This window comes from Chelonoidis abingdonii, chromosome 9 (assembly GCF_003597395.2).
Source record: "Chelonoidis abingdonii isolate Lonesome George chromosome 9, CheloAbing_2.0, whole genome shotgun sequence".
Lineage (NCBI taxonomy): Eukaryota > Metazoa > Chordata > Testudines > Testudinidae > Chelonoidis > Chelonoidis abingdonii.
The window spans coordinates 2563096-2586115 of record NC_133777.1 but is presented as its reverse complement, the minus strand read 5'-3'; the positions used below and the strand labels follow the sequence as shown (position 1 = coordinate 2586115).

The 23020-nt window shown below is 51.1% G+C and overlaps 1 protein-coding gene across 1 annotated transcript in view; it reads right to left on the bottom strand.

The window, feature by feature from the left end:
* CASKIN1 (CASK interacting protein 1) overlaps window positions 1-23020 on the bottom strand; it is a 178055-nt gene extending 155035 nt beyond the window's left edge. Inside the window, 1 exon segment of the mRNA XM_075069067.1 lies at window positions 22904-23020. Within this exon segment, the coding sequence (XP_074925168.1) occupies window positions 22904-22997 (94 nt within the window). The 5' untranslated portion in view covers window positions 22998-23020.

Here is a 23020-nt window from a genome sequence, read left to right as displayed (position 1 = left end):
CACACGACAGGCCCATTCCCAGGAAACAATCCAAACCAGGCCCCTGCTCAGCCATCCAAGAAACCGCCGGGGCTGCTCTGGAACATGCAAAGTGTGTCTGGTTTACATTGCTGGAGTTCTTTCCATGCTGGGGAAGCTGAAACATAGAGAAGTGATGTGACTTGGCCTGCGAGTGATTGGCAGAGCCAGGAACGGCACCCAGGAGTCCTGGTTCCTAGCCCCCGGCTCTAGCCATTACACTATCATCTCCCCAAGGCACACATCTTTCCATTCTAATGGATTTGCCCTCTGTTATCTCAGCCCCCTGCTCCCGCTCCAGCTGATGCCTCAAGGAAAAATTTGCACACACTGCACGTCCGTGAGTGTGTTCAAATGGCTGCAGGCATCACTCTCTGTTCACATGTCTATGGCGACTAAGCCATCTTCTCCGGGTACCCGAGGCCTTGATCTGCCAGCGCAACCCCTGCACTGTGTGTCCCAGAGGGCCCCTCGCAGGACACAGAACAGCCAGCAAGCCAAGCTTCCCAGCCATTTCTCTGGTGCTTAAAGGGAAAGACACATAGATGAGAGGGAAGAGAATGGGAGATCCTGGGGGTTAACACTTCAGATCCTTGCAGAACCCCCACCCCAGGGAAGCCTCCAGCAGCCCTGGCATTCACACCTGAGTCACTGAACCTCTTCCCCTGCCCCCACACTGCCTACTGTGCCCCCAGATCTCTATGGGCACAGAAGGGGTGCTCTCCCCACACCTGCCAAGGAAGGGGGAGCTTTCAGCAGAGGATGGGGGAGAAGTGCTCACTTCACCCCTGTCTTTGGCAGCACTGCTAATGCTTAACAGCCCCTGGTTCAGCATGGAGCGACCCAGCTGAGCCCCAGAAAGGGACAGGCCATGTTTAAACCATTTGCGGAGTGCGGCAAGACGGCAGGTGTGACTATGGATTTAAATGATGGGGTGATGGCAAGGAGGTGAGGAGCCCAGGACTGAGGGCCAAAGTCCCCATGGGCAGTTCCATCAGCTGCTCCACCCAGGACTTTTGTCTGGAAGACATTTAAGCTCAAGGATTGATAGTTCATTGACTTAAAGGACACGGCCAGCTCAGTCACTTGCAGGAAACACACAAGCTGGACTGAGAGAATTCCCATAGGCTCCGCTCAGCCCAGCAGAGCGTGCCAGCCATTCTCTTGTGCACTTTCACTTTGGCCCATGACAACTTTCACGTCCAGGTTCTGCCAGACGCAGCACTGGGGCTGCAAACCCTGCAGTTGGCTGGAGGCATTTTAAAGAAAATTACAGTGGAGGCATTTCTACTGGGCTCTGTTTGTTTTTCCAAAACATCTAAATTCAGAGGCCCAAGTTGAAGTCTTTTTAAAGGGAGATTGTCAGGGCTAGGTTTGGTGAGAACGAAGAGGAAGAGTTTTACACACCCCAGAGGGTTGAAAATGTCAAAACAAACAGGTTTTCTATTTTAAGCTTCACCTGTAGCTGGAAAGGGAAGGATTAAACATGAGTCCCAAGTAAAAAAGCCTTGTGTTGATGCAAAGGAAGCAGGAAGAGAAGCTGGCCACAAGGAGAAAATTAAAAACTGACCAGTCCCTGTTCCCAGGAGAAGCGAGAACCAAAGGGAAAGCAGCTGCATTCACGCAAACAGGGCATTGGATTTCTTTTTTCGTCCTCTCAAGTGGATTTAGCAACCTAATAGGTGCAAACGGGCGTACGGAGCCCCTGGATATGAGCCCAAGACCCTGCTGCACCTGTCCTGGGTCCTGAGGAGGAGACCCCGCTGAGCCAGCCAACAGCCTGGAGAGTTCATTCCCAGACAGGGTTCAGAAGCCCAGGGAGGCACTCCCAGCTAGGATCTGACAAGGTGTCACTGTGCATATTTAGGCTCAACCCTTTAGCAAAGCAGACATTACTCATGCCTGTACCTGGGTAGGAACTGGAGCAAAAAGAGCCCACCTGTCCAGTTGCACTGGAGCAAACCTTAGTGTAGACAATGTTCTGCCATTGTATCTTAAAACTCACCCCTTCTGCTGCCGTGCTTACAGAACACTCAGCAGCAGCTAGGCCACGGTGACCACCGCTCAGCAAAACCATCTCACCGTTCCGTTGTTCTCCCCACCTGCCTCCTCTCATCATACTCTGGCTTGTTAGTTCCTTCTATTGTGCATGTGTACAGCACCTAACGCTGAGGAGCCCAGCCTTGGACAGAGGCTTGGAGATGCTATCACAATCTAAATATTAAAAATCCTCCTCCTCCTCCTAAACCAGCAGGGAGCACAGCTGCTATGCGGTGCTAGAGACTCTGGGCAAACTGGTGTTGAACTGGGTTCATCCCGAACCCCTGCAATAAAACCTGAGCCTCCACTGAAATTCCCTCTTCGTTCCACCGTGGCCCTGGGACACCAACAACGGAAACTTGTCTCTAGGTACAGGATTCTTAACATGGCAGAGTCCCTCTATGTTCACCCCTCTGGCAGGGGCAACAATCTCTCCTGCTGAAGGGATTCCAGGAGACTTTCAAAATGAGCAGTACACATGAGGTGTCTTTAGGGTAGAAACTGGAGTTACTCCGGGTCAATATCAATTCAGGCTAATTTTATTCCCCAAAGTCACTCTGGCTTATTAAATGTTTGCCTGAGCAGCTTTCCAAACACCTGCTGCTCACCTGCCAGGCCTGCATCAGCACAGACACTTCTAAGTTACCGAAGAACAGCCCCAGACCATCGCTCCGATCTGCCTGGCAGGATTGGACTGATCACGGAACGCACAGTCCCCATGCTAACACGCCTAGGCTTGGTTAGTGGCAGGGTCTCCTCTGGGCCAGAAGGGCACCAGCTCAAGTGAAACCTCAGGATCCAGGCACATACCCAGTGCTGAGGCAGTGTTATCGGGAAGCACTCTGGCCTCTCGTCAGCAATCTGTGCTCCCTCCTGCCGGTTTCCAAATGCCATTTAAAGATCACCTAGGGCTGCTCAGAGGGACTTGGAGACAACTCAGGTTTCCCGAGCCAACAGGAATAACACTGGATTCAGCGTCCAAACACAGGGTGGGACGGGAGCTGTTACCAAGCACAAGGACAGCTGCTGCAGACCGGGCACTGCCAGCTTTGCACTCAGCAGCAAAGATATTAGGAAACGTGCTTTGGGAAAGCTAATCGAAACCTGGTGTATTTCATTTTTAAAATGCACATGGACAGTGTCGGTTCAGACAGTCAGTAATGCTAAGCAGAGCCCATCACCTGCCAGCTGCTGGTCCAGCCCCAGCCCAAGCAGTGACAGAACAGAGCCAGCGCACTGACAGACCTTCATGCAACAAGCTGGGAAGTCTCAATCCTCTTCTCAGTGGCCATCACAGATGCCACCGGGAGATGCTCAGGTCGTGTGATGGGAGTCATGCAAGTTCCTAGCTAGCAGGACCCCACATTGGCAATATCAGCAAAGACGCCGAGCACTGAAGGCCCACGGAGCCTGAACTTGCTGCTCCTAACAGAGAAACCCTGGCAAAGGCAGTATGGGAGGCAGCCCTTGCTGCACCCATGTGGTGGAGAGATGGGGCCCAATTGCAACATTTGAACCTAGATTTTGCAAGATCCAGTTCTTTAATTCAGCTTGTTACTGAGCTAGCAGGCAGCTGGGATTGGGATCCCCCAAAAGTCAGTTTTGCTCAGATCCTGGGCTTTGCTCCTGGCCCATCCTTGGTTCTGGGGACAACTACAGGGCTTCAGAGTCGAGGGCTGGCACTCGAGCGCTTTCACCCACACCAGACTCACGGCAACGCGTTCATGCTGATGGATCAGGAAAGACTAGACAGCCCTTGCCTGCATTCTGACTCCCAGCACTGGCTGGGGCTGCGGCGGGGAAAGCTACTGGAGGGGAGCAGAGGGTTTGTGTTTTACAACTTCAGAACAGCCAACTAGAGAAGCAAAAACCGTAAAATAAATACATGTCACCCCAGACTGAGTAATAATTTCTGGCCAGAATGGAACTTGGCAAGCGGGAGTGTTCCCAGCCTGCCAAGCTCCATCTTGGAACAAGACTTCACAGTCAGGTTATAAACCCCCCAAAGAGGTTTATAAGGGAAACGTTGACACATCATTAAGTACGGCAGCGAGCTGAGCAGCATCCTTCTGACGAACAGCATGCAGCCCGGACGCAGCCAGCCCACCACACTCGCATGCAGGAGAGATGGAAATGAGTGGCTGGGTTATCTACTGAGCCAGTCCACTGGCAGGGCCAGACTGCTCCAGACAGCACACGGCCACACGTGTACTCAGAGATCACACTGCTGGAGACATTTCCTAAATTTCACTCTGTTCAGTTCCACCGCTTCCCTCCCCCCCCCTTCGTATTTACACCCTTCATCCCCGCCAGCCCTCAGACGCTAAGAAGCAGACAGCCAAACACATCTAGAAGCCTCGTTCTGCATCTCTACCTGTTTTCAGTGTTGTTTGCTGTTTGCAGTCATCACACAGCACATGCCAGGGGAGGGACGGCATCTTTGTAACCCACCAGCCATTAACTGGCCAGGCTAGAGACACTAAACTATCACAGATTATAAAGTCAAAGGGACCCGTGTGAGTATCTGCGAATCTCTCCGCAGGAGTCAATCCCACCAGCTGGTTCCTCACTTTGGTCGCTCTTCTCCAAATTCCCTGCAGCTTGTTGACGTGAGGGCTTTCTAGCATGGAAATGCCCAGGAGTGGATGCAGGGTTTTCAAATAGAAATTGATCCCCCTTGAAAGACCCCTCTGTAAATTTTGAATCAGGTCCCTAAAGATAGGCTGGTCCCTCCCTGTTCTGTGATGGCTCCCCAGCAATTTGTTGCTGAGAACATTAACGCATCGCTTAGTTCCTCTCATGGGTCAGGTGTTTTCTATTGCCAACCCTGCAGTCAGTCACTAGCCTCGGCACTATGGCAGTGGGAGCCCACCTTGGGCCTCCGGTCAGGCCTACTGTGCTGGAAAGAAGTCTGGAATCCCTGTGACAGACAGGAGGGGGTTGGTTTTCTCTCTCTAGGGTGGGTTGAGGAGCCTCATTAATGTCCTTTTAGATTAGATCTACTGCATGTGCTTTAAGGTCTCCTATTGCTGGGTGCCCACGGCAGTTAAAGAGGCGCTTTGTCTCATTAACGTTAGTTACGTTTCCAGCACCTGCAAAGTGTAGCAGCTTCACAGGGCAAGTAAGAAAAACAGCCCCCGCCCCGGAAAGTTTATCTGTAGGAACAGTACCCTTGGACGGTCCCTAGTGGTTTTCCTGCACCCTCTCACCCCAGCACGCTCTGAGTGTACCATGCCACGGCTGGATTTGCTGGTGCTCTGCCTTCTACTGCATGAAAATTGAACTGTAAGACATCCGACATGTCCTAACTACGCCACATTAGCCTGGTTTTATTAAATACTGTTATCAGAGGAGATTATTAACACAATCAAATGCAAGCAAGAAACCTAGAATTAACTGCCAGCCACAAAGGAGAGGAGCTCTCACCAGAGCGACAGAACACGACATACTTCAAAACAGCATCGTCCTTGGAGCAAGGCTCTTTCTCTGCACGTTCTATGTGGAGGAAGGGGCCTGCTCTGAGAACGCTATGGCAGGGACCTGGTCCAAGGTCACACAGGTAAGACACAGAGCCACAAAAGAACCCAGGAATCCTGGCTCCAAGCTCCTTTTGAGGCCAATTTCCCATTAATCTCGACTGCAGAAGCCCAAGCTGCAGAGACCAGGGCAGAGTTGGTTTATCTTTCCTTGTCACGTACAAGTGCTTGCCACTGGCCAATGAGCACAGAGGACTCCCCATCATTCCAAGTTTTCACAATGGAGAGAGGTACATAGCAGGGTCCCCCAGGGATCTGTACTGGGACCTGTGCTGTTCAGCACATTCACAAATGACCTGGGAAAACGGGTAAATAGTGAGGTAGCAAAATTTGCAGGCAGTACAAAATTACTCAAGAAAGTTAAGTCCCAGGTTCTCACAAAACTGGGAGACTGGGCAATAAAATGGGAGATGAAATCCAATGTTGAGAAATGCAAAGTAATGCACACTGGAAATCATAATCCCAACATACAAAGTGATGGGGTCTAAGTTACTTGCTGCCACTCAAGAAGGAGATCTTGGAGTCATTGTGGATAGTTCTCTGAAAACATCCACTCAACGTGCAGTAGCAGTCAGAAAAGCAAATATGTTTGGAACCATTAGGAAAGGGATAGAGATAGCCTAGGGATAATAAGACAGAAAATATCATGATGCCACTATATAAATCCATGGTACACCAACACCTTGAATACTGAGTGCAGATGTGGTGGCCTCATCTCAAAAATATATATTATAATTGGAAAAGATACAGCGAAGGGCAACAAAATGATTAGGGGGATGGAACAGCTTCTATCTGAGGAGAGATTAAGAAGACTGAGACTGTTCATCTTAGAAAAGACGACTAAAGGGGGGATATGATAGAGGTCTATAAAATCATGACTGGTGTGAAGAAAATGAATCAGGAAGTGTTATTTACCCCTTCATATAACACAAGAACTAGGGATCACCTGAAGAAATTAATAGGCAGCAGGTTTAAAACAAACATAAGGAAGTATTTCTTCACACAACATACAATCAACTGGGGAACTCATTGCCAGGGGACGTTGCGCTGGCGTAGGCCAAAATTAGATAAATTCATGGAGAACAGGGCCATCAATGACTATTAACCAAGATGGTCAAGAATGCAACCCTCCAACTGCTAGAAGCTGGGACTGGACGACAAGGGTGGATCATAGACTCACAGGACTGCAAGGGACCTTGAGAGGTCATCTAGTCCAGTCCCCTGCACTCATGGCAGGACTAAGTATTATCTAGACCATTCCTGACAGGTGTTTGTCTAACCTGCTCTTAAAAATCCCCAGTGAGGGAGATTCCACAACCTCCCTGGGCAATTTATTCCAGTGCTTAACCACCCTGACAGTTAGAAAGTTTTTCCTAATGTCCAACTTAAACCACCCTTCCTGCAATTTAAGCCCATTGCTTCTTGTCCTATCCTCAGAGGTTAAAGAAAATAATTTTTCTCCCTCCTTTTAATAACAACCTTTTATATCCTTGAAAACTGTTATCATGTCTCCCTTCAGTCTTTTATCCAGTCTAAACAAACCCAATTTTTTCAATCTTCCCTCATAGCTCATTTTTCCTAGCTCACTAATCGTTTTTGTCATTCTTCTCTGGACTTTCTCCAATTTGTCCACATCTTTCCTGAAATGTGATGCTAGAACTGGACACAATACTCCAGTTGAGGCCTAATCAGTGCAAAGTAGATCAGAAGAATTACTTCTCCTGTCTTGCTCACAACATTCCTGCTAATATATCCCAGAACGATGTTTCCTTTTTGTAACAGTGTTACACCGTTGACTCATATTGACTCATTCATTGTCAACAAAGGGCTTTGAGCTCCTCAGACAAAGGTGAAAACCATGATGAAATCTTGACACTCCACACATTGCGTCTGCCTGAATAACCAGAGGGCTGGTTGGATTGCGGGGGGGCTCGGACTAAGAGGAAAGATTTGGGGCCCAATTCTCCTCCCTGATCAACCAGTTTTTACACAAACAATGGTGACTGAGACCGTCATCACCTTAGAAGCTGGGCCAAAGGAAGGGAAAGCAGCAAGCACGAGGAGGGAGAGGAACCATGGAGGGTGTAAGTGCGCAGAATAGTGAGTGATTAGTCTGAATATTGGAAAAAACTTCCCGGCCCTTCAGTCCATCCACCTGGAGAACTGGCTCCATATGGGCAGTGGCAATGGAAACCCCAGAGTAATTCAGAGGACAACCCTGCCCTAGGGGAGGGAGGTGCACCGGAGACCCCTACCAATGCTCCTCACACTCTGTCTCTCCAAGATAGGACAGCATCAGGAGAACAGGTGACTTTGCAGGCTGCCCAGCAGGTGGCTGAGATCCCTCCATGGCCCCTTCCAACAGCACAAGGTTTCCCCACCGCTCCAGCCTACAGCCCTGGTGGTTTATCATTACCCAGCCCCAAGTGGCAGGCCGGTACAGCCATGCACTGAGCAGCGCAGCAGAGCAGACGGACTCAGAGGAGCAAGGATGCGGCATGTTAAAGTCACCAGGCTGCAGCCCAACACCAGAGGAGATTTACTCCTAGAACAAGGCAGGCATCTCTCCGCAGCAGGGACGGGCCTGGCTGGGGCTGCATGGATAATCCTGGGAACATGATGCTGCAGGTGCTGTGCACAGGGATCACCCAACTAGCAGTGTGACTCGCTCAGGTCAAGAGCTGGGCATCACCCAGCATCAAAGCACAGATGGTGCAATGGAAATGGAGCTGTCCCTGGACGAGGCAGGAGCCTCCCTGCTCAGTGGCCTGGGTACCCTCACCTTCAAAGGCCTCACTGGGAAACAGAGTCAGGCTAAGCCCCTGAGCCAAGGGAGGGGGAAGAGACAAGGTGAGATCTAGCAAATATCTAATCCAAGGGGCGTCTGGCTCTTTGGAAGGGGGGATTGGGACCCAGGCCCTTTCCCCTCTATGGGGCACTGGCTCGGATCTGGCCCCAGGGCAGGGACTGGCTGGCTCAGGAATTGGGGAATGGGACTGTCATAAACAGATAGCTAAGGGTTAATGTTTCTTTTACCTGTAAAGGGTTAACAAAGGGAACCAAACACCTGACCAGAGGACCAATCAGGAAACCGGATTTTTCAAAGTTCATAGGGGAATTTTGATGTGTTGTGTCTTTGTTCTGTGTCTCTAGTGCTCTCTCTCTCGCTCTGAGAGAGATCTCTCTACTTCAGGCTTTCTAATCTTCTGTTTTCCCTAGTTGTAGTACAGTATAAGACAATCTAGGTTTTTATATTGTTTTTGTATTTACATGTGTGTAGTTGCTGGAGATGTTTTTAAATTTTGTATTTTTTTGATTATAAGGCTGTTTTATACATTTTTCTTTTAAGCGATTGACCTGTATATCGTCATCTTGATACAGAGACCTTTTTATGTCTTTTTCTTTCTTTTTATATAAAGCTTTCTTTTTAAGACCTGTTGGATTTTTCCTAGGTGGGGCTCAGGGGGATTGAGCCTGCAGCTTCACCATGGATTGGGAGGAAAAGAAGGAGAGGGAAGGTGAATTGCCTCTCTATTTTGTAATTCAAGGAGTTTAAGTACAGTAATTCTTCCATGCGTCAAGGGATCGTGCCACGGTATGAGGAGTGGTCCTTGCTCATAGGGGAATTTTGATGTGTTGTGTCTTTGTTCTGTGTCTCTAGTGCTCTCTCTCTCGCTCTGAGAGAGATCTCTCTACTTCAGGCTTTCTAATCTTCTGTTTTCCCTAGTTGTAGTACAGTATAAGACAATCTAGGTTTTTATATTGTTTTTGTATTTACATGTGTGTAGTTGCTGGAGATGTTTTTAAATTTTGTATTTTTTTGATTATAAGGCTGTTTTATACATTTTTCTTTTAAGCGATTGACCTGTATATCGTCATCTTGATACAGAGACCTTTTTATGTCTTTTTCTTTCTTTTTATATAAAGCTTTCTTTTTAAGACCTGTTGGATTTTCCTAGGTGGGGCTCAGGGGGATTGAGCCTGCAGCTTCACCATGGTTGGGAGGAAAAGAAGAGAGGGAAGGTGAATTGCCTCTCTATTTTGTAATTCAAGGAGTTTAAGTACAGTAATTCTTCCATGCGTCAAGGGATCGTGCCACGGTATGAGGAGTGGTCCTGGGAAGGTGAATTGTCCTCTCTGTTTTGTAATTCAAGGGGTTTAAGTACAGTAATCTTCCAGGGTAACCCAGGGAGGGGAAGCCTGGGAGGAAGTAAAGAGGGAGAAGGGAAGTGGGTTATTTCCCTTTGTTGTGAGACTCAGGGCATCTGAGTCTTGGGGTCCCCCAGGGAAGGTTTTGGGGAGACCAGAGTGAGGCAGGCACTGAAATTCCTGTCTGGTGGCAGCAATATCAGATCTAAGCTGGTAATTAAGCTTGGAGGTTTCATGCTAGCATCTTATTTTCTGAACTCTAAGGTTCAGATCTGAGTAGGAAAGCTATGACAGGGACACGGGGGTCTTTCCCCTCCAGGCCCTCAGAAAGGTTTAAACCTGGCCCACAGGAGTGAGGACCAAAAGTCATTCCTATTGGAGGACGACATGCTAGGAGCCCATTTTCTCCTGATCCTGGAAGCCTGCATAGAATGTTTGGGGGCCCTGCTCTGAGACCCTCCTTTCGCCCCCCACCCCGCCCATTTATAGCATCATCCCCACAACCCGTCAGGCGGATTTATTGGCTGTAAGGCAAGAGCCTGTGGTGGAAACCCCCTGTCCATCCCCACCCCAAAGCCCTGCGTCCGCAGAGCAGATGCCTGTGCACTGAAGGTTCACTCAGCAGCCCCACCGCCTCTCCCCGGGCCCTCAGGGCCAGGGCCCAAGCCAGCACTGGGTGCCAGTCCGTCTGCTTGGAGGATGCTGACCAGAGATGCAGCATTAACTCACTCGCAATGAGCCCCCTGGAGCAGCCAATGCAAAGTCAGTTGGGGGAACCACGCAGCATAAACAGGGCAAACACACGCTACAGGTGCCAGCCACCCGCAGCATGCACTGAAGTCCTGAGGCGTGCACAGTTCACGCAGGGCAGACACGCACCTGCCCTAGACACACACACCACAGCATGGCTGCTCTCAGCAGTCAGGAGCACAGACTGCCTCACAAGAACAACACACACACGAAAGTGCCTTGGAAAGAGCCGCTGGCTTGACCTGCCCTTGGCTCATTACACAAAGCACAGGCTCTGGATCCCATTGGTTCACGAAACAGCAGCTCTGGGCCGCCAGAAATCAAGTACACCTCTTCTCCGATATAATGCGACCCGATATAACACGAATTCAGTATAACACGGTAAAGCAGCACTCCAGCAGGGGGCAGGAATAGCATTGGCCTGCTAAACCCAGGGTTGTGAGTTCAATCCTTGAAGGGGTCACTTAGGGATCTGGGGCAAAATCAGTACTTGGTCCTGCTAGTGAAGGCAGGGGGCTGGACTCTATGATCTTTCAGGGTCCCTTCCAGCTCTACGAGATAGGTATCTCTCCATATATATCAAAGTAAGTTCAATATAACGCAGTTTCACCTCTAACACGGTAAGATTTTTTGGCTCCTGAGGACGGCGTTATATCGGGGTAGAGGTGTACAACCCCTTCGAATATCGGTGCTCCCTGTGGAGGCTCCTTCCTTCTGAAGCAGTCGGGATGTGCTGGGCGCCAGCCAAAAGCCTGTGACCATCAGGGTTTTCAAATCGGGCAACCAGCTGGCAGGACCAACTGGCCAGGCTGTTCTGGTAAATCAGACACCAATAAGTGGAGTTTTCCATTGATCCCTTCTTCCCTTTTCCTTGGTTGGGCAGAGCCAGGTAGAATCTTGTGTTCCTCACAATAGCTAAGAGCAGAGGACTTCTGGGAACTGGATACAGAGGGGGTGCAAAGGAACAACAGCAGCAACACCCTAGCTACACATCATCTGACATGCAAAATAACCCGAGCTGGCACTTCCTGGGTGGCTGACATCCCTGTCACACACACAGCCCTTAGCCAGGGCAGCATAAATCCTCTCTCATTTCCTCTGGTGCTGAGGTGCAAAGACAGAGAGCAGAAGTGACAAGTGTTTATGTAAAACTGCCAAGTCACCACAATTATCCGTTAAGTTGATATAGAGAGGAGAAAAAACAACTTGCTGCCAAGTTCTCGGGTCTCCGTCCATGTACCTTTCAGCCAATCTCATTCATTCTGGACACAGGGGAATTATGCCCTGCACTCACCAGCCATTTGCCGTGCCCCAGACACATCACTGAACTAAAGTATTTCACTCTGCACGTTAAACCGGGCCCCGGGTCACCATGGTAACCCGTGTTAATTCACAGAGGGATTTTTTAAAATCTGATTTATTAGACTCCTTACAAAGATGACATTATCCAGATAACAAAGCTAAGTTATCAAATCTTCCCTATAAAAAACAGAAGAGGGGCTCTCTGCACATGGGAAATTAGCCCTGAAGATTGCAAAGGGTTGGGGTGGGCAGCGAGGGGAAGGGACAGGGCTGGTTTTCCTTGGGCTGGGACCCAGTGGAAATAGAGCGAGGACGCACGTTCGCAGCGCAGGCAGCTGACGCTTGGCAGCCTCCTTTGGAATAACATTAGCTCACACTACTACACTATTTACATTTCCTCCTGTGGCACAACACCACCCCCACCCTCTCCCGCTTGATTAAGTTCCATGTAAATGACCTTCGAGTCCCTGAGGATGCGGGACACTGAGCCGGCCCTGGACCACTTTACTGAGAAGGGGCCAGTCCAGAGGGGGCATGTGGTGATGCTGATCTCACACACAGGCCCCCAGGCTGCTTCCCCCATCAAGCTCCCGCCCTGCATCCCTCCCTTCCAGTTAGAAACCCTTCCAGTGGATTACTTACTGAGGCATCGGGCAGATAACCACAAGGTGCTCGGGTAACGATCACATGTTGCAAGCCACATGGCCCTATCAGGTGATCTTGCCCCATCTCCCAGGGACCAGTGCAGGACTGGTCCCTATGGCCACGGTCTCCAGGGCTTTGGCCAGCTTCACATTGACTAACCCGAGCAATGGGATTCTAGGTCAGTAGCGCTGCGGTCGCTGCATGTCACGGAGTCCCCAGATGATGCTCCAGAACTGCTCCCTATGAAGCCAGGCAGGACTCTGGTGAAGTCTCCTCTCTGCGAGCAGACTGTCTCCAGGGCAAGAAGCTCACATGGCTTCCACCTTCCTGGGTCTGACCCTGGAGCATTCAGCATCCTCTACCTCTCCGTGCACTTCCCACAGCAAGTCCGCCCTGGCGGGGTCCTGGAGAAGCCAGAGGGTCCTGCACCCCCACTTCACAGTCAGACAGGACTCTCAGCCAGCCAGTAAAACAGAGGTTTATTAGATGACAGGAACACGGTCTAAAACAGAGCTTGTAGGTACCAAGAACAGGACCCCTCAGCCAGGTCCATGTTGGGAGGCAGTGAGCCAGACACCCATGTCTTGTCTTCACTCCTTGTCCCCATCCAGCTCCAAACTGAAAACTCTCCAGCCCCTCCTCCTCTGGGCTTTGTCCCTTTCCTGGGCCAGGAGGTCACCTGATCTCTTTGGTCCCCAACACCCTCAGTTGGCATCTCTGCAGAGGAGGGGCCCAGGCCATTATTTGCCAAGAGACAGAGTGTCACGTATTCTCTGTGCAGACAGTATCACAGGGGCCTTCTTGGGCTGTGCAACAATTATACACTCTGATCCCCCACCTAGATACCGAAGAACTGCATAGGGGAAACTGAGGCACCCACCCAGAATTCAGAGAAAACATTAAGAACATTCCCACTTTGTCACACTGCAGCACTAGGAGGAGCACAGGCTTAACTGAAGCCAAACTCAGTCTCAGTTGGGGATTCCTGACCCTGGGGTGGAAGTTTCTGGGGTAATGAGGAAGTGGCTCAGTAAGTGGGAGAGCTCTGAGGGGGAGCCGGGGCTGAGGACTGCTCTAAGCCTGCAGTGCACTCTGCCATAGCTGGGAAATGAAGAACAAAAACCCACGTGGTGACAGGATAACAACCTGCTGTGCGTTTGTGACTAAAAGCCCAACAAACAGGCCAGGCAGCGCGGCACGCTGGGGGGCGATGGGGACACCCAATGACAGGCTCCCTCCCACTACTCTTCTCCCTGTGGCAGGGGCTGTCTCTTGGTTCTGGGGTTGTACGGCTCCTAGTACATCGGGGGCCTGGCCCATGCCTGGGGCTCCTTTGTGCTATCCCCACACAAACAGTAAATGCACCTGTGCTCCAGGCTGGCCGAAGGGCTCAGTTCAACACTGAACAGGAAGTTAACCTGGGAGAGTGAATCCTCAGCAACCTGTTGACATGAGTCATCAGAAGACGAGCAAAGGCTTAACCCTGAGGCTGGCCAGCGAAGATGGGTGAGAGGCATCCTGCAGGGAGCTAGACAAGCCAAGATCCATCCACAAGCCTTGGTGCCAAGACTGTCACTATCTCCTGACATTTGCACAAGAGAACTGAAAACCCCCATTCTTCCATCAGAAAGATGCTACTGGTGGGGGCAGATCTTACCATTGAGATCAACAGACTGAAGAGAAAGCATGTGTGTGTGTCTCCAGTTATCTTGGGGCTGCAATACAAGGATTGCTCCACTGCGAAGACCCCTCGCTGAGCACACAAGTGGTTTATGGAAAACATGAATCGGCATATAATTTACCTCCAGCCTTCAAAACTCCTGAGGTCTGGTGGGAAGCCACATGTCTCAGGCTGGGTAAGTACCAGCTGCACATAGGCTCAGCAAGCCACGAACTGGCTGTTTGCAGAAGTGGCCTGCAGACCTGATTAAATGCATAGTCAGGGGCATGGATATCTACCAGGTGACCAGCATGGTCTCTTCAAAAATACAGGACACTCCCTGACTGAGAAACTGGAGGGCTGAGTTTTTAGCAGAGGAGGATTTGGGTGCATTTAAAAAAGTACAGGAAGGGAAAGAATCAGTTAGGGGGAGGAGCCTCACTGCAACACACAGCTGGGCATTGCCATGGAAATGCCAGCTGTGAGTGCTTGCCCGCAGGAGGGGATTTGATGAGATGAACACTGGGGGTGGCCACCCGGCTGAGAGCTGCCGGGGTCCCTTGGGAGCACCTTGTCGGCCGAACAGAGCATTGCTCTCCAATCAGCACCCAGGACTGTCTGTGAGCACCAAGGGCACTTCTGCACAGCACTGCGAGGGTGTGATTGCAAGACGTGCACAGAGCCAAGCTAGCTCAGACCTAGCTAGCTCACTAAAACTAGCAGTGAAGCCACAGCAGCATAGGTGCTGGCACAGGACACCTGAATACAAGCCCACCCTGGACCAGTCCCTGGGTATGTGCTCGGGCCACTACCTGATGCAGTCACCCACACTGCTACAGCTTCATTGCTATAGGTACACCAAGCCAGCTTGAGCAAAGCTAGCAGCTCTGCCTACACGTGCTGCAACCACCCCTCCTGACTGCTGTGTAGACAGAGACTGGTACCCCACCTGCAATACAAGGAGTGGGCTGGACTAGAGAGCCCTGGATGACTTGGGCTCTGGCTAGCAACATTCTCCCTCTGTCCTTGTGGTGCATCACAGCAGGCAAAATGCAGTCCATGGACCAAATCCTGAGCAAGCCAGGGACAGGGAGTTCGCAGTGGAGGGACCCGAGTTCTGGAATCTGCCTCTGTTTGGAAGGGAGCTGCAGTGCAAGGCCTATCCCCCCTGCAGGACTGGCCTGGAGGAGGTGCTGCTGCTAGGAGGTTTGAGGATGTACAAGTGCCCCCAGCTAAGAGGAAGGGGCTTTTATGAACTGGCACAAGGATGGTCTTCCATGCTGGTGTCACCTGGTTGGGTACATGCACTGAGCTCCTCTCACAGCGTAGGAACTTTCCATTTGCATCCCTGAGATAGTCAAAGGCTCTGGAGGAATCTAGGGGCTTGTCTCTGCAGAGTTTTGTTTTAAACGGAAGGAGCGTCTCCACACACGGACCGGGCGAAGCACAGCTGGTACTGTGGCAGGCTCCCTTCTCTACACACTGCCCCCTGCCAGCAGAGAGACTCCCACTGACCTTGGATCGGGCCCAAAGTGGCTTTACTCTCCCCTGAACGGACTCCTGCTAATGGCGTGAACTGCTTCTTGTTCCCCAGAGCCCACCAATAATCAATGCCAACTGCATGGATGATTCCTGTCAAGTGGACACCTGCCACACCTGGACTGAGACCCAGTAACTCATTTCACATGGGGCCGAACAGCCATCAGAAGGGGAGTAACTTTTTGCCCCTCTCGCCCTGGTCCAGATCAGAGCCAGCATCGCAGGAGGTGGAACGCTATATATCCCCTGCCATTCCTAGTCCTGAGATCAGTTGAGATGCCCTGCCAAAATAAACCCATTTCCAGCTGGAGGACTGCAAGGATAGGTCCAATTCCCAAGAGAAGGTCTCTCTTGCTGTCTCACGAGTGGCCCAGCAGAAGCATTTAGGTTCCAGAAGAGAAATCACTGTTGCAAGGGGAATGGTGCAGGTAAAAGAAAAGAAAAGAAAAGTAACAGCAAAGAACCAGGCCACACAAAGCACAGTAAAAAAGCACCCGGAGCACAGGCTGCATTGCTATTTTGCTATTCCATTGCCTGTTTCCCTCCCATCTCCACCAGCGATCCAGCAGCAGCATTTGCTTTCATCTCCCTGCAAAGGGAGCATCTGTCACTTCCCTTCACTACTACAGGTTCTGCCGGGGAAGTGCAGTCTAGCAGGATGTAAGTGCCATATTCATCAGCAATCTGGGTCCCACAGGGAAGGGGACGGCTGGATGAAAATTTGTATATTTATAAGCCTTCATGAATTATTCAGTTTGGTGGATGAAATGACTTTAACCAGAGCAGTTAAGAAATGCTGTCTCCAGCTTACAAGATACAAAGTCACCCAGCAAGCACCCACGCAGATGGATAACTCTGCGCTCTGCTTTCCATGGCAATCATGACTGCTCGTGTGTGGTGCCCTCCCTCCCCCAGGATGTAGTTTAAAGTCACATACACGTCAGACTGGCTACTGAATGGGCGACAGCAACGTTAGCAGCAGCAGCCAGGGGTGGCCAGAGCACAAGGACACAAGCAGAGGAATTCTTTAGCACACAAGTGCGGCCTGCGGAGACTACATAGCCCACAATGCACCGCTCCGTCCTGATGCAGCAGCCACACCTTGCTCCACTCTGTGAAAACTAGGCTTCAATAGTAAGCCGCTCTCGGGAGAGGAGCGGGCAGGAAGCAGAGGGAGCTCCCACCTACTGGGACTTGTTTGTATGACAAATCTTGTTTGGCATGACCAGTGGCAAAGCTTTCTCCTGACTCCAGCATGCCCAGGCCCCCCCGGGACGTCCCATCAGCTCTTAGCCCAGGTGCCATGGCTTGCAGAAGCGTAAGGCCTTACTCGCCTGGTTGCTTGCCTATCAGCTCCTGGCTCTCCACGGGAGCTGAGTGGGTGGACTGCCGAAATGCTAATGTGGGGCCTACATCTCACTTGCCCCTGACACAGCCTGGGCTGCTCCCATTAGTGATATCACACTTAAGCTGCTTGGGGAAGCTTTAAGGAGATTGCTAGCAGCTTTAAGACAATTAAAGGGGGAGAGTCAGCCAGCATGGTCTGGCAGCAAGAATATTACACAGAGGGGCTCAGCTCCCAGGCACTGACTATCAGGGCTGGGAGTTGAACAGATTTCTTACAAAACCCACAGGGCTTTACAGAAAATGCAAAGGTTCTTTCGGTGTCACAGCCAGGGCAGGTTTAGTTTGGCAAAGAGGAGATTAAGGGAGGATATGAGAATGGTCTTCAGATACTTGAAAGGCTGCCATAAAAAGGATGGTGAAAAGTTTTTCTCTCTTGCCACGGAGGGCAGGACAAGAGGCGATGGGTTCAAACTACAGCACAGCAGATTTAGATTAAATCTCAGGAAAAACTCCCTAACTGTAAGAACAGTCGGCCGATGGAACAGACGCTTCAGGAGGTCGTGGAAGCTCCTTCACTGGAGGTTTTCCAAAGGAGGCTGAAGACATCTGTCTTCGGTTGTTTAGACCCAACAAATCCTGCATCTTGGCAGGGGGTGAGACTAGATGAATCTCGTGGTCCCTTCTAGCCCCAAGGTTCTAGGATACCACAGTGATGGGTGCAATAGAAGAACCTGAGTACAATGGGGAGAGACTCTCTTTTTTGTTCTGTGTTTTACAGCACCTACCACAACGGGGTCGTGGTCTGTGTCCTTAAGTGCTACCACAACAGCATCTTGTAACCTAGCATGAGGCTCTGCCTCCTGGCTTAGCTGATCCCTGCTCTCATTTGCCCATGTGTTTAACAGAAGGCCAGGGCTTCCTGATGCCTCAGGGAGGAGCAATGCCTCATTACCCTGGTATCTTCCACCCCAGACCTGAGGCAGGAGTTAGTTCCCCATTTGCCAGTTGCATGGCAGAGCCAACTCACCCTGTCTCAATGCCGCTAACAAGATATGAAACAGGAACAATCATACATGTCCCAGCACCAGCTCATTCCTCATACCCAGCTTTCACGAGGAAAGCCCAAAAAGCCTCTGACCATTACCAGGGGCTTTAGGATCTGTCCCTCTATGCCTGTTGCTTGTGCAAAGCACATGAAATCTCAGCATCTGAAATGGGAATCAATTTCCTGCACTCCGGCTCTGCTGAATACTAGCTGCATGTTAGTGGCTTACAGTAAATCTGCAACCTGCGTATGTGTTTCCCTGAAAAGCGTCTCGAGCCTCAATTTCCAGAGTGGCTCGCTCTACCAAGCCAGCCTGCTGCACCAGCAATCTGCAGTGCTAAAAATCAGGAGATCCCATAATGGAAAAGCTATTCCTGCTCCAGCGCATCTGCGGGTGACCGCTGGCCACAATCAACTACACGGAGAGCAGCACAGAGAGAAAGGCAAAGACTTTAGGAGATAACAGCAAATGCTGGGGGCTCTATGCAGTCCACACAGAGTTAGTGCAGGTCGAAGAGGGAACCAAATTAAACACTGCCATAGGAACAGATCCATCTTGCTTGACCCCTGGAGCGACGGGAGCTGTAGAGTAGTTGACATGAGACACTGCTGTAATGTCTCACATTTGTTACAGTCTCCTTCTGTTGAGACCTCTCATCCCCCATCAAAGACCGCTGTGAAGCCAAACCTTCCCCCGCAGCGCAGGAGGGTACCATCTGCAACCAAACAAGAACAAATGCCAGTCTCTGCTACTGGCTCGGTCAAAACTATTTCGCTCTTACCACTACGCCACAAATCAGAGCGTCCCTTCAGGCTGAGATTTTGGCAGAACAATTTCAAAATCCTGTGAGTTTATACAGTATAGTAAACAAACACAGGCACATGTCTTGGCAGCTCCTACTTCAAGAGACCCTTTCAGAAGAGAAAACATATTGGAAAACACATGATTGCCTCTTCCACCTCCCTCACCACCTCACAGATGATCACAACAAAACTGTTCTAAAAAAAAAATCAAACATACTTTTCATTCTGTGTCTCATTTATTTACTTTCTGCAGTTCTCCCAGGCGGGGCAACAAAACCAGGCTGGTTAGTTTCACTCTTGTTTCCAATCAATTCTGCAATGGCTGGACCACACACTCTACATCGTGAACACCACGCTATCCACTGGAATTTCAAACAATCCCAAAACATTCCTGCTGGCCTTGGATTCTGTAACAACCCGTCTAAATTTGGGCACCAAGATGGACCTGAGAGCATCTATTTAACCCTTCAGGACCCAAGTTAACAAGCCTGGGCCCTCGCCCCTGCTAGGGAATGAGTTGAGTAGTATTATGTACAAAAAAGCACCTGGGGGACACACTGAATGAAACCGAAGAGGAACCCCAGCAACACCCTCTTACTGAGTAACAGCTCCAGTCAGTTCGGTGATCCAGTTAACAGTCTCAGAGAAGATGGATTCAGGGAGCAGCAGGAGCGGCGCCAGGGTCTTTTGCGCCCTAGGCGGGGGTCCTTCCGTGCTCCTGGTCGTTGGTGGCAATTCTGCGGCGAGGGGGTCCTTCCGCGCTCCCGGTCTTCGGGGCACTTTGGCGGCGGGTCCCGGAGCGAGTGAAGGACCCGCCACAGAATTGCCACCGAAGACCCGGAGCGCGGAAGGACCCCCTGCCACGAATTGCCGCCGAGAGCAGCAAAATGCCGCCCCCCCCAAATCCTAGCGCCCTAGGTGACCGCCTAGGTCGCCTAAACGGAAGCGCCGGCCCTGGGGAGCAGTAAGAACACACTGCCACTCTTTCATTGTTTAAACAAGTGTTATCTTTAGGCGACACATGCATTAAAAAGAACCAACAAACTGAGGAGAGTTACTCTGTGCACTTTATAAGCAAGAGGCAGCCAGGAGCGCCTTTACAGAAGATAACTGCTCTCTGCCATTAAGAAGCAGAGAAGGAACCAGTAAGGGTTGAGTACTTCATAACTACACCTACACGGAGATTCCTGGTAGCTAGTTTAATTCAGGGAAGAAACAGCTGCCCTGTACATGGTGGTGAACACAGTCGGTGCTGGGACAGAATGAGCTGCAGAGGTTCATAGTGTAACATGCACCAAGGCCAAATTCTCCTCCACAGTCTAGGCTCCATAAAGTCATTTATTCCATCGCTTAATCTAAACAAAAGCTGTTTGACCTGTGGGCTGACACCACAGCGCAAGTTTAAAGTGCATCAAGTGTTCATCAAACGTACGACCAGGTGAAGTTCAGAATGGATTCTGTCTGTTCAATGACTTAGTCTGCCCAGCCAAGCGTCCCCTGACCGGCAGAACCGCACCTCCATGTGACTCTACCCCCAACACTGACAGGCACCAGGGCATGTCCTGTTCAGTGGAGACTGGTGACAAGCCCCTGTTGAGATTCTGGATTCCAAGGCCAGATGGGACCACTGTGATCCTCCAGTCTAACCTCCTGTATAGGATAGGCCAGAGAATGTTCCCACAAGAATTCCTAGGGCAGAGCTTTCACAAAATCATCCACTCTTGATTTAAAAATTGTCAGTGATGAAGAATTCACAAAATGTATGCAGTATTTCCAGTCTGAATCTGTCTAGCTTCAACTTCCAGCCATTGACCCGTGTTATACTTTCCTCTGCTAGACTGAAGAGCCCAGTATTAAATTTTGTTCCCAATGTAGGTACTTACAGACTGCGATCAAGTCACCCATTAACCTTCTCTTTTTTAAAATTAAAGCATTGAGCTCTTTGAGTCTATCACAGCAAGACATGCTTTCTAAGCATTTTCAAGGTTCAAAGCATTTGCCAAGCAGCGTTCATTATGTCTGAGACATCAGAGTCACTACGGCTAACACTGGGAGACATTTCTACATCACCTTTCATCCCAAACGATCCCCAATGTGCTCCACAAATGCAAAGAGGCAGCGCCCCAGAAATGCAGTCATTTGTGCACCACAGCCAACCAGCACACAGCAAAACTGTGGGGAAGGGAGCGTGTGGGCCAAGGGACTGGGGCAAACCATTACTTCAGGAACTGAAATGCCCTGAAGAGTAAGCAGAACCCTGGGGGGAGAGGATTTTTTTAATTATTTCAGGCTTCTGAAAGACCCACACGAAGTTAGCTGCTGAGAGCAAAGTTCCAAGCTGAACCTGTTGGGATTTGAACCTGCTGCTTCAGGGAGCTAAAGCCGAATGCAAACCTGATGCTCGCCCCACTCCACTAGAGAGGCTTTGTTTCTCATAAAATAAGGACATGTTCATTCAGCATGCACCAGGGGCCTGGTTTTCACCTGCACAGAGCTCGCACTGAAAACCATGGGGGCAACGGAGAATCTGCACCTCTGAAAACCTGGTCCCAGGTATCCAACTTGGAAAGGCACCCAGCATTCCTGACTCTCTACCCACCTGCAGCTCCATCTTCGGAAACAATCAAAAGAGGGTTTTCTTTGGTCACAAGTCAAATGGGGGGATGGGAGGCTCAGCTTAACTCCCTGGGGGTGTCTGCACCACAGAGCTATGGCATAAATAGCTGCTGTGCACGAGGGGCCGGATTGGATTAGATGGGGCAAACCGCAGGTCAGGATTGAGGTGCCTTGGCAGAGCTGGGGCGTCAGGACTGGAGCAGCAAGTCAGGACTGGCAAAGCTATAGCGAGGGATGGGGATGTCAGGATTAAGAAGACATCAGCGGGGTTGCAGCTCGGGTCTGAGGTGCATTGCCAGAGCTCGGAGCCACGGACTACAACAGGTTGTTGTGGTCAGGACTGGTGCAGGGCAACGGCCACACAGCACCTGCCTGGCTCCAGCCAATGCTGCATCCCTCACTTGCATGAACACTAACCCAAATTCAGAGGTTCCCCGAACACTGGGCCCTGCTCGGCCTGGAGCCTATTGCAATCAGCCCCATCCTGAAGAGCTGCTCCTTTGCCGAAAGGCTCAAGGTTCATTCTTCCCCTTTTCACTTCAAACTCTCCCTGCTTCAGGTCTTGCTTGGGGGTTTAAAGCACGAAAGAAACACCCTCGTCTCCTGCTCCATCACGTTCCCCCCGCTAGATGCAAGCCTGACGTGCCGATGGGGGTGTGTACACTAGGCAGAAGATAGATGGGGAGGGGGGTGACTGGGCAAGTAGCACTGAATTATTTTCCACGGTACATATCCTGTCCATTTGGCTCCAGTTATAAGCACCGCTCCCAGGCTCTTAGGAATGCCCATGTCCATGTTTGGGCAAAACCCAGCTGCAGGGCCACTCAGGGCTGGGTTTCTCAGCTGAGAGGGCCTGCAGGGCAGTAGTCTCCAAGCCCAGCTGCTCCAGAAGCCAACTGCAGTCAAATAAAGGATCCTGCCATCCTGGGTGTGGAAGGCAGGCGAGTGGCTTGGGAAAAGGCCAGAGTGTATCCAGCCCAGAGCCACGCTACTGCACTGGCAAAGGTTTCTGACCATCAGCAAACATGCAGCAGCAGAGGGAGAGGGTACCTCTGGGATTTTATCAATCACACACACCCCCTCCCCCCATCCCAGCAGGATGGAGAGTTGAGCGCCTGCTTTCCCCTCTCTGCACACACACACACACACCCAGCCAGCCTGACAGCCTGGCTTGCAAGCTCAGCTGGGTACCCAGGCAGGAAGGAGCAGGGCACAGAAACCCACGGGCTCCCCCTCCTGCTGCACAGTGAGGGGCAAATCCCAACGAGCCTTTATAGACTCCAGGGGCCACCCGAGCCCAGGGGCTGCTCCCCAGACCAGCCAGATCGGGGAGAGGGGTTCTCCCCGCCCCCTGAGCGCTGGGCTCCCCTGGAGGGTGCACAGCCCCCCCTCCAACCCAGTCCTCCACCAGCCCTCCCCACGCCGGGGGTCCCCCGCCCCGAGGCCACTCACTGGCTTTGCCGGGCTTGGGCCGCTGCAGCAGCTTCTGCACCGTGCTCACGTCCTCCGCCTTTACCGCCTGCATCAGCTCCTGGTCCTTGCCCATGGCGAGCGGCCGGGCGCGGCGGG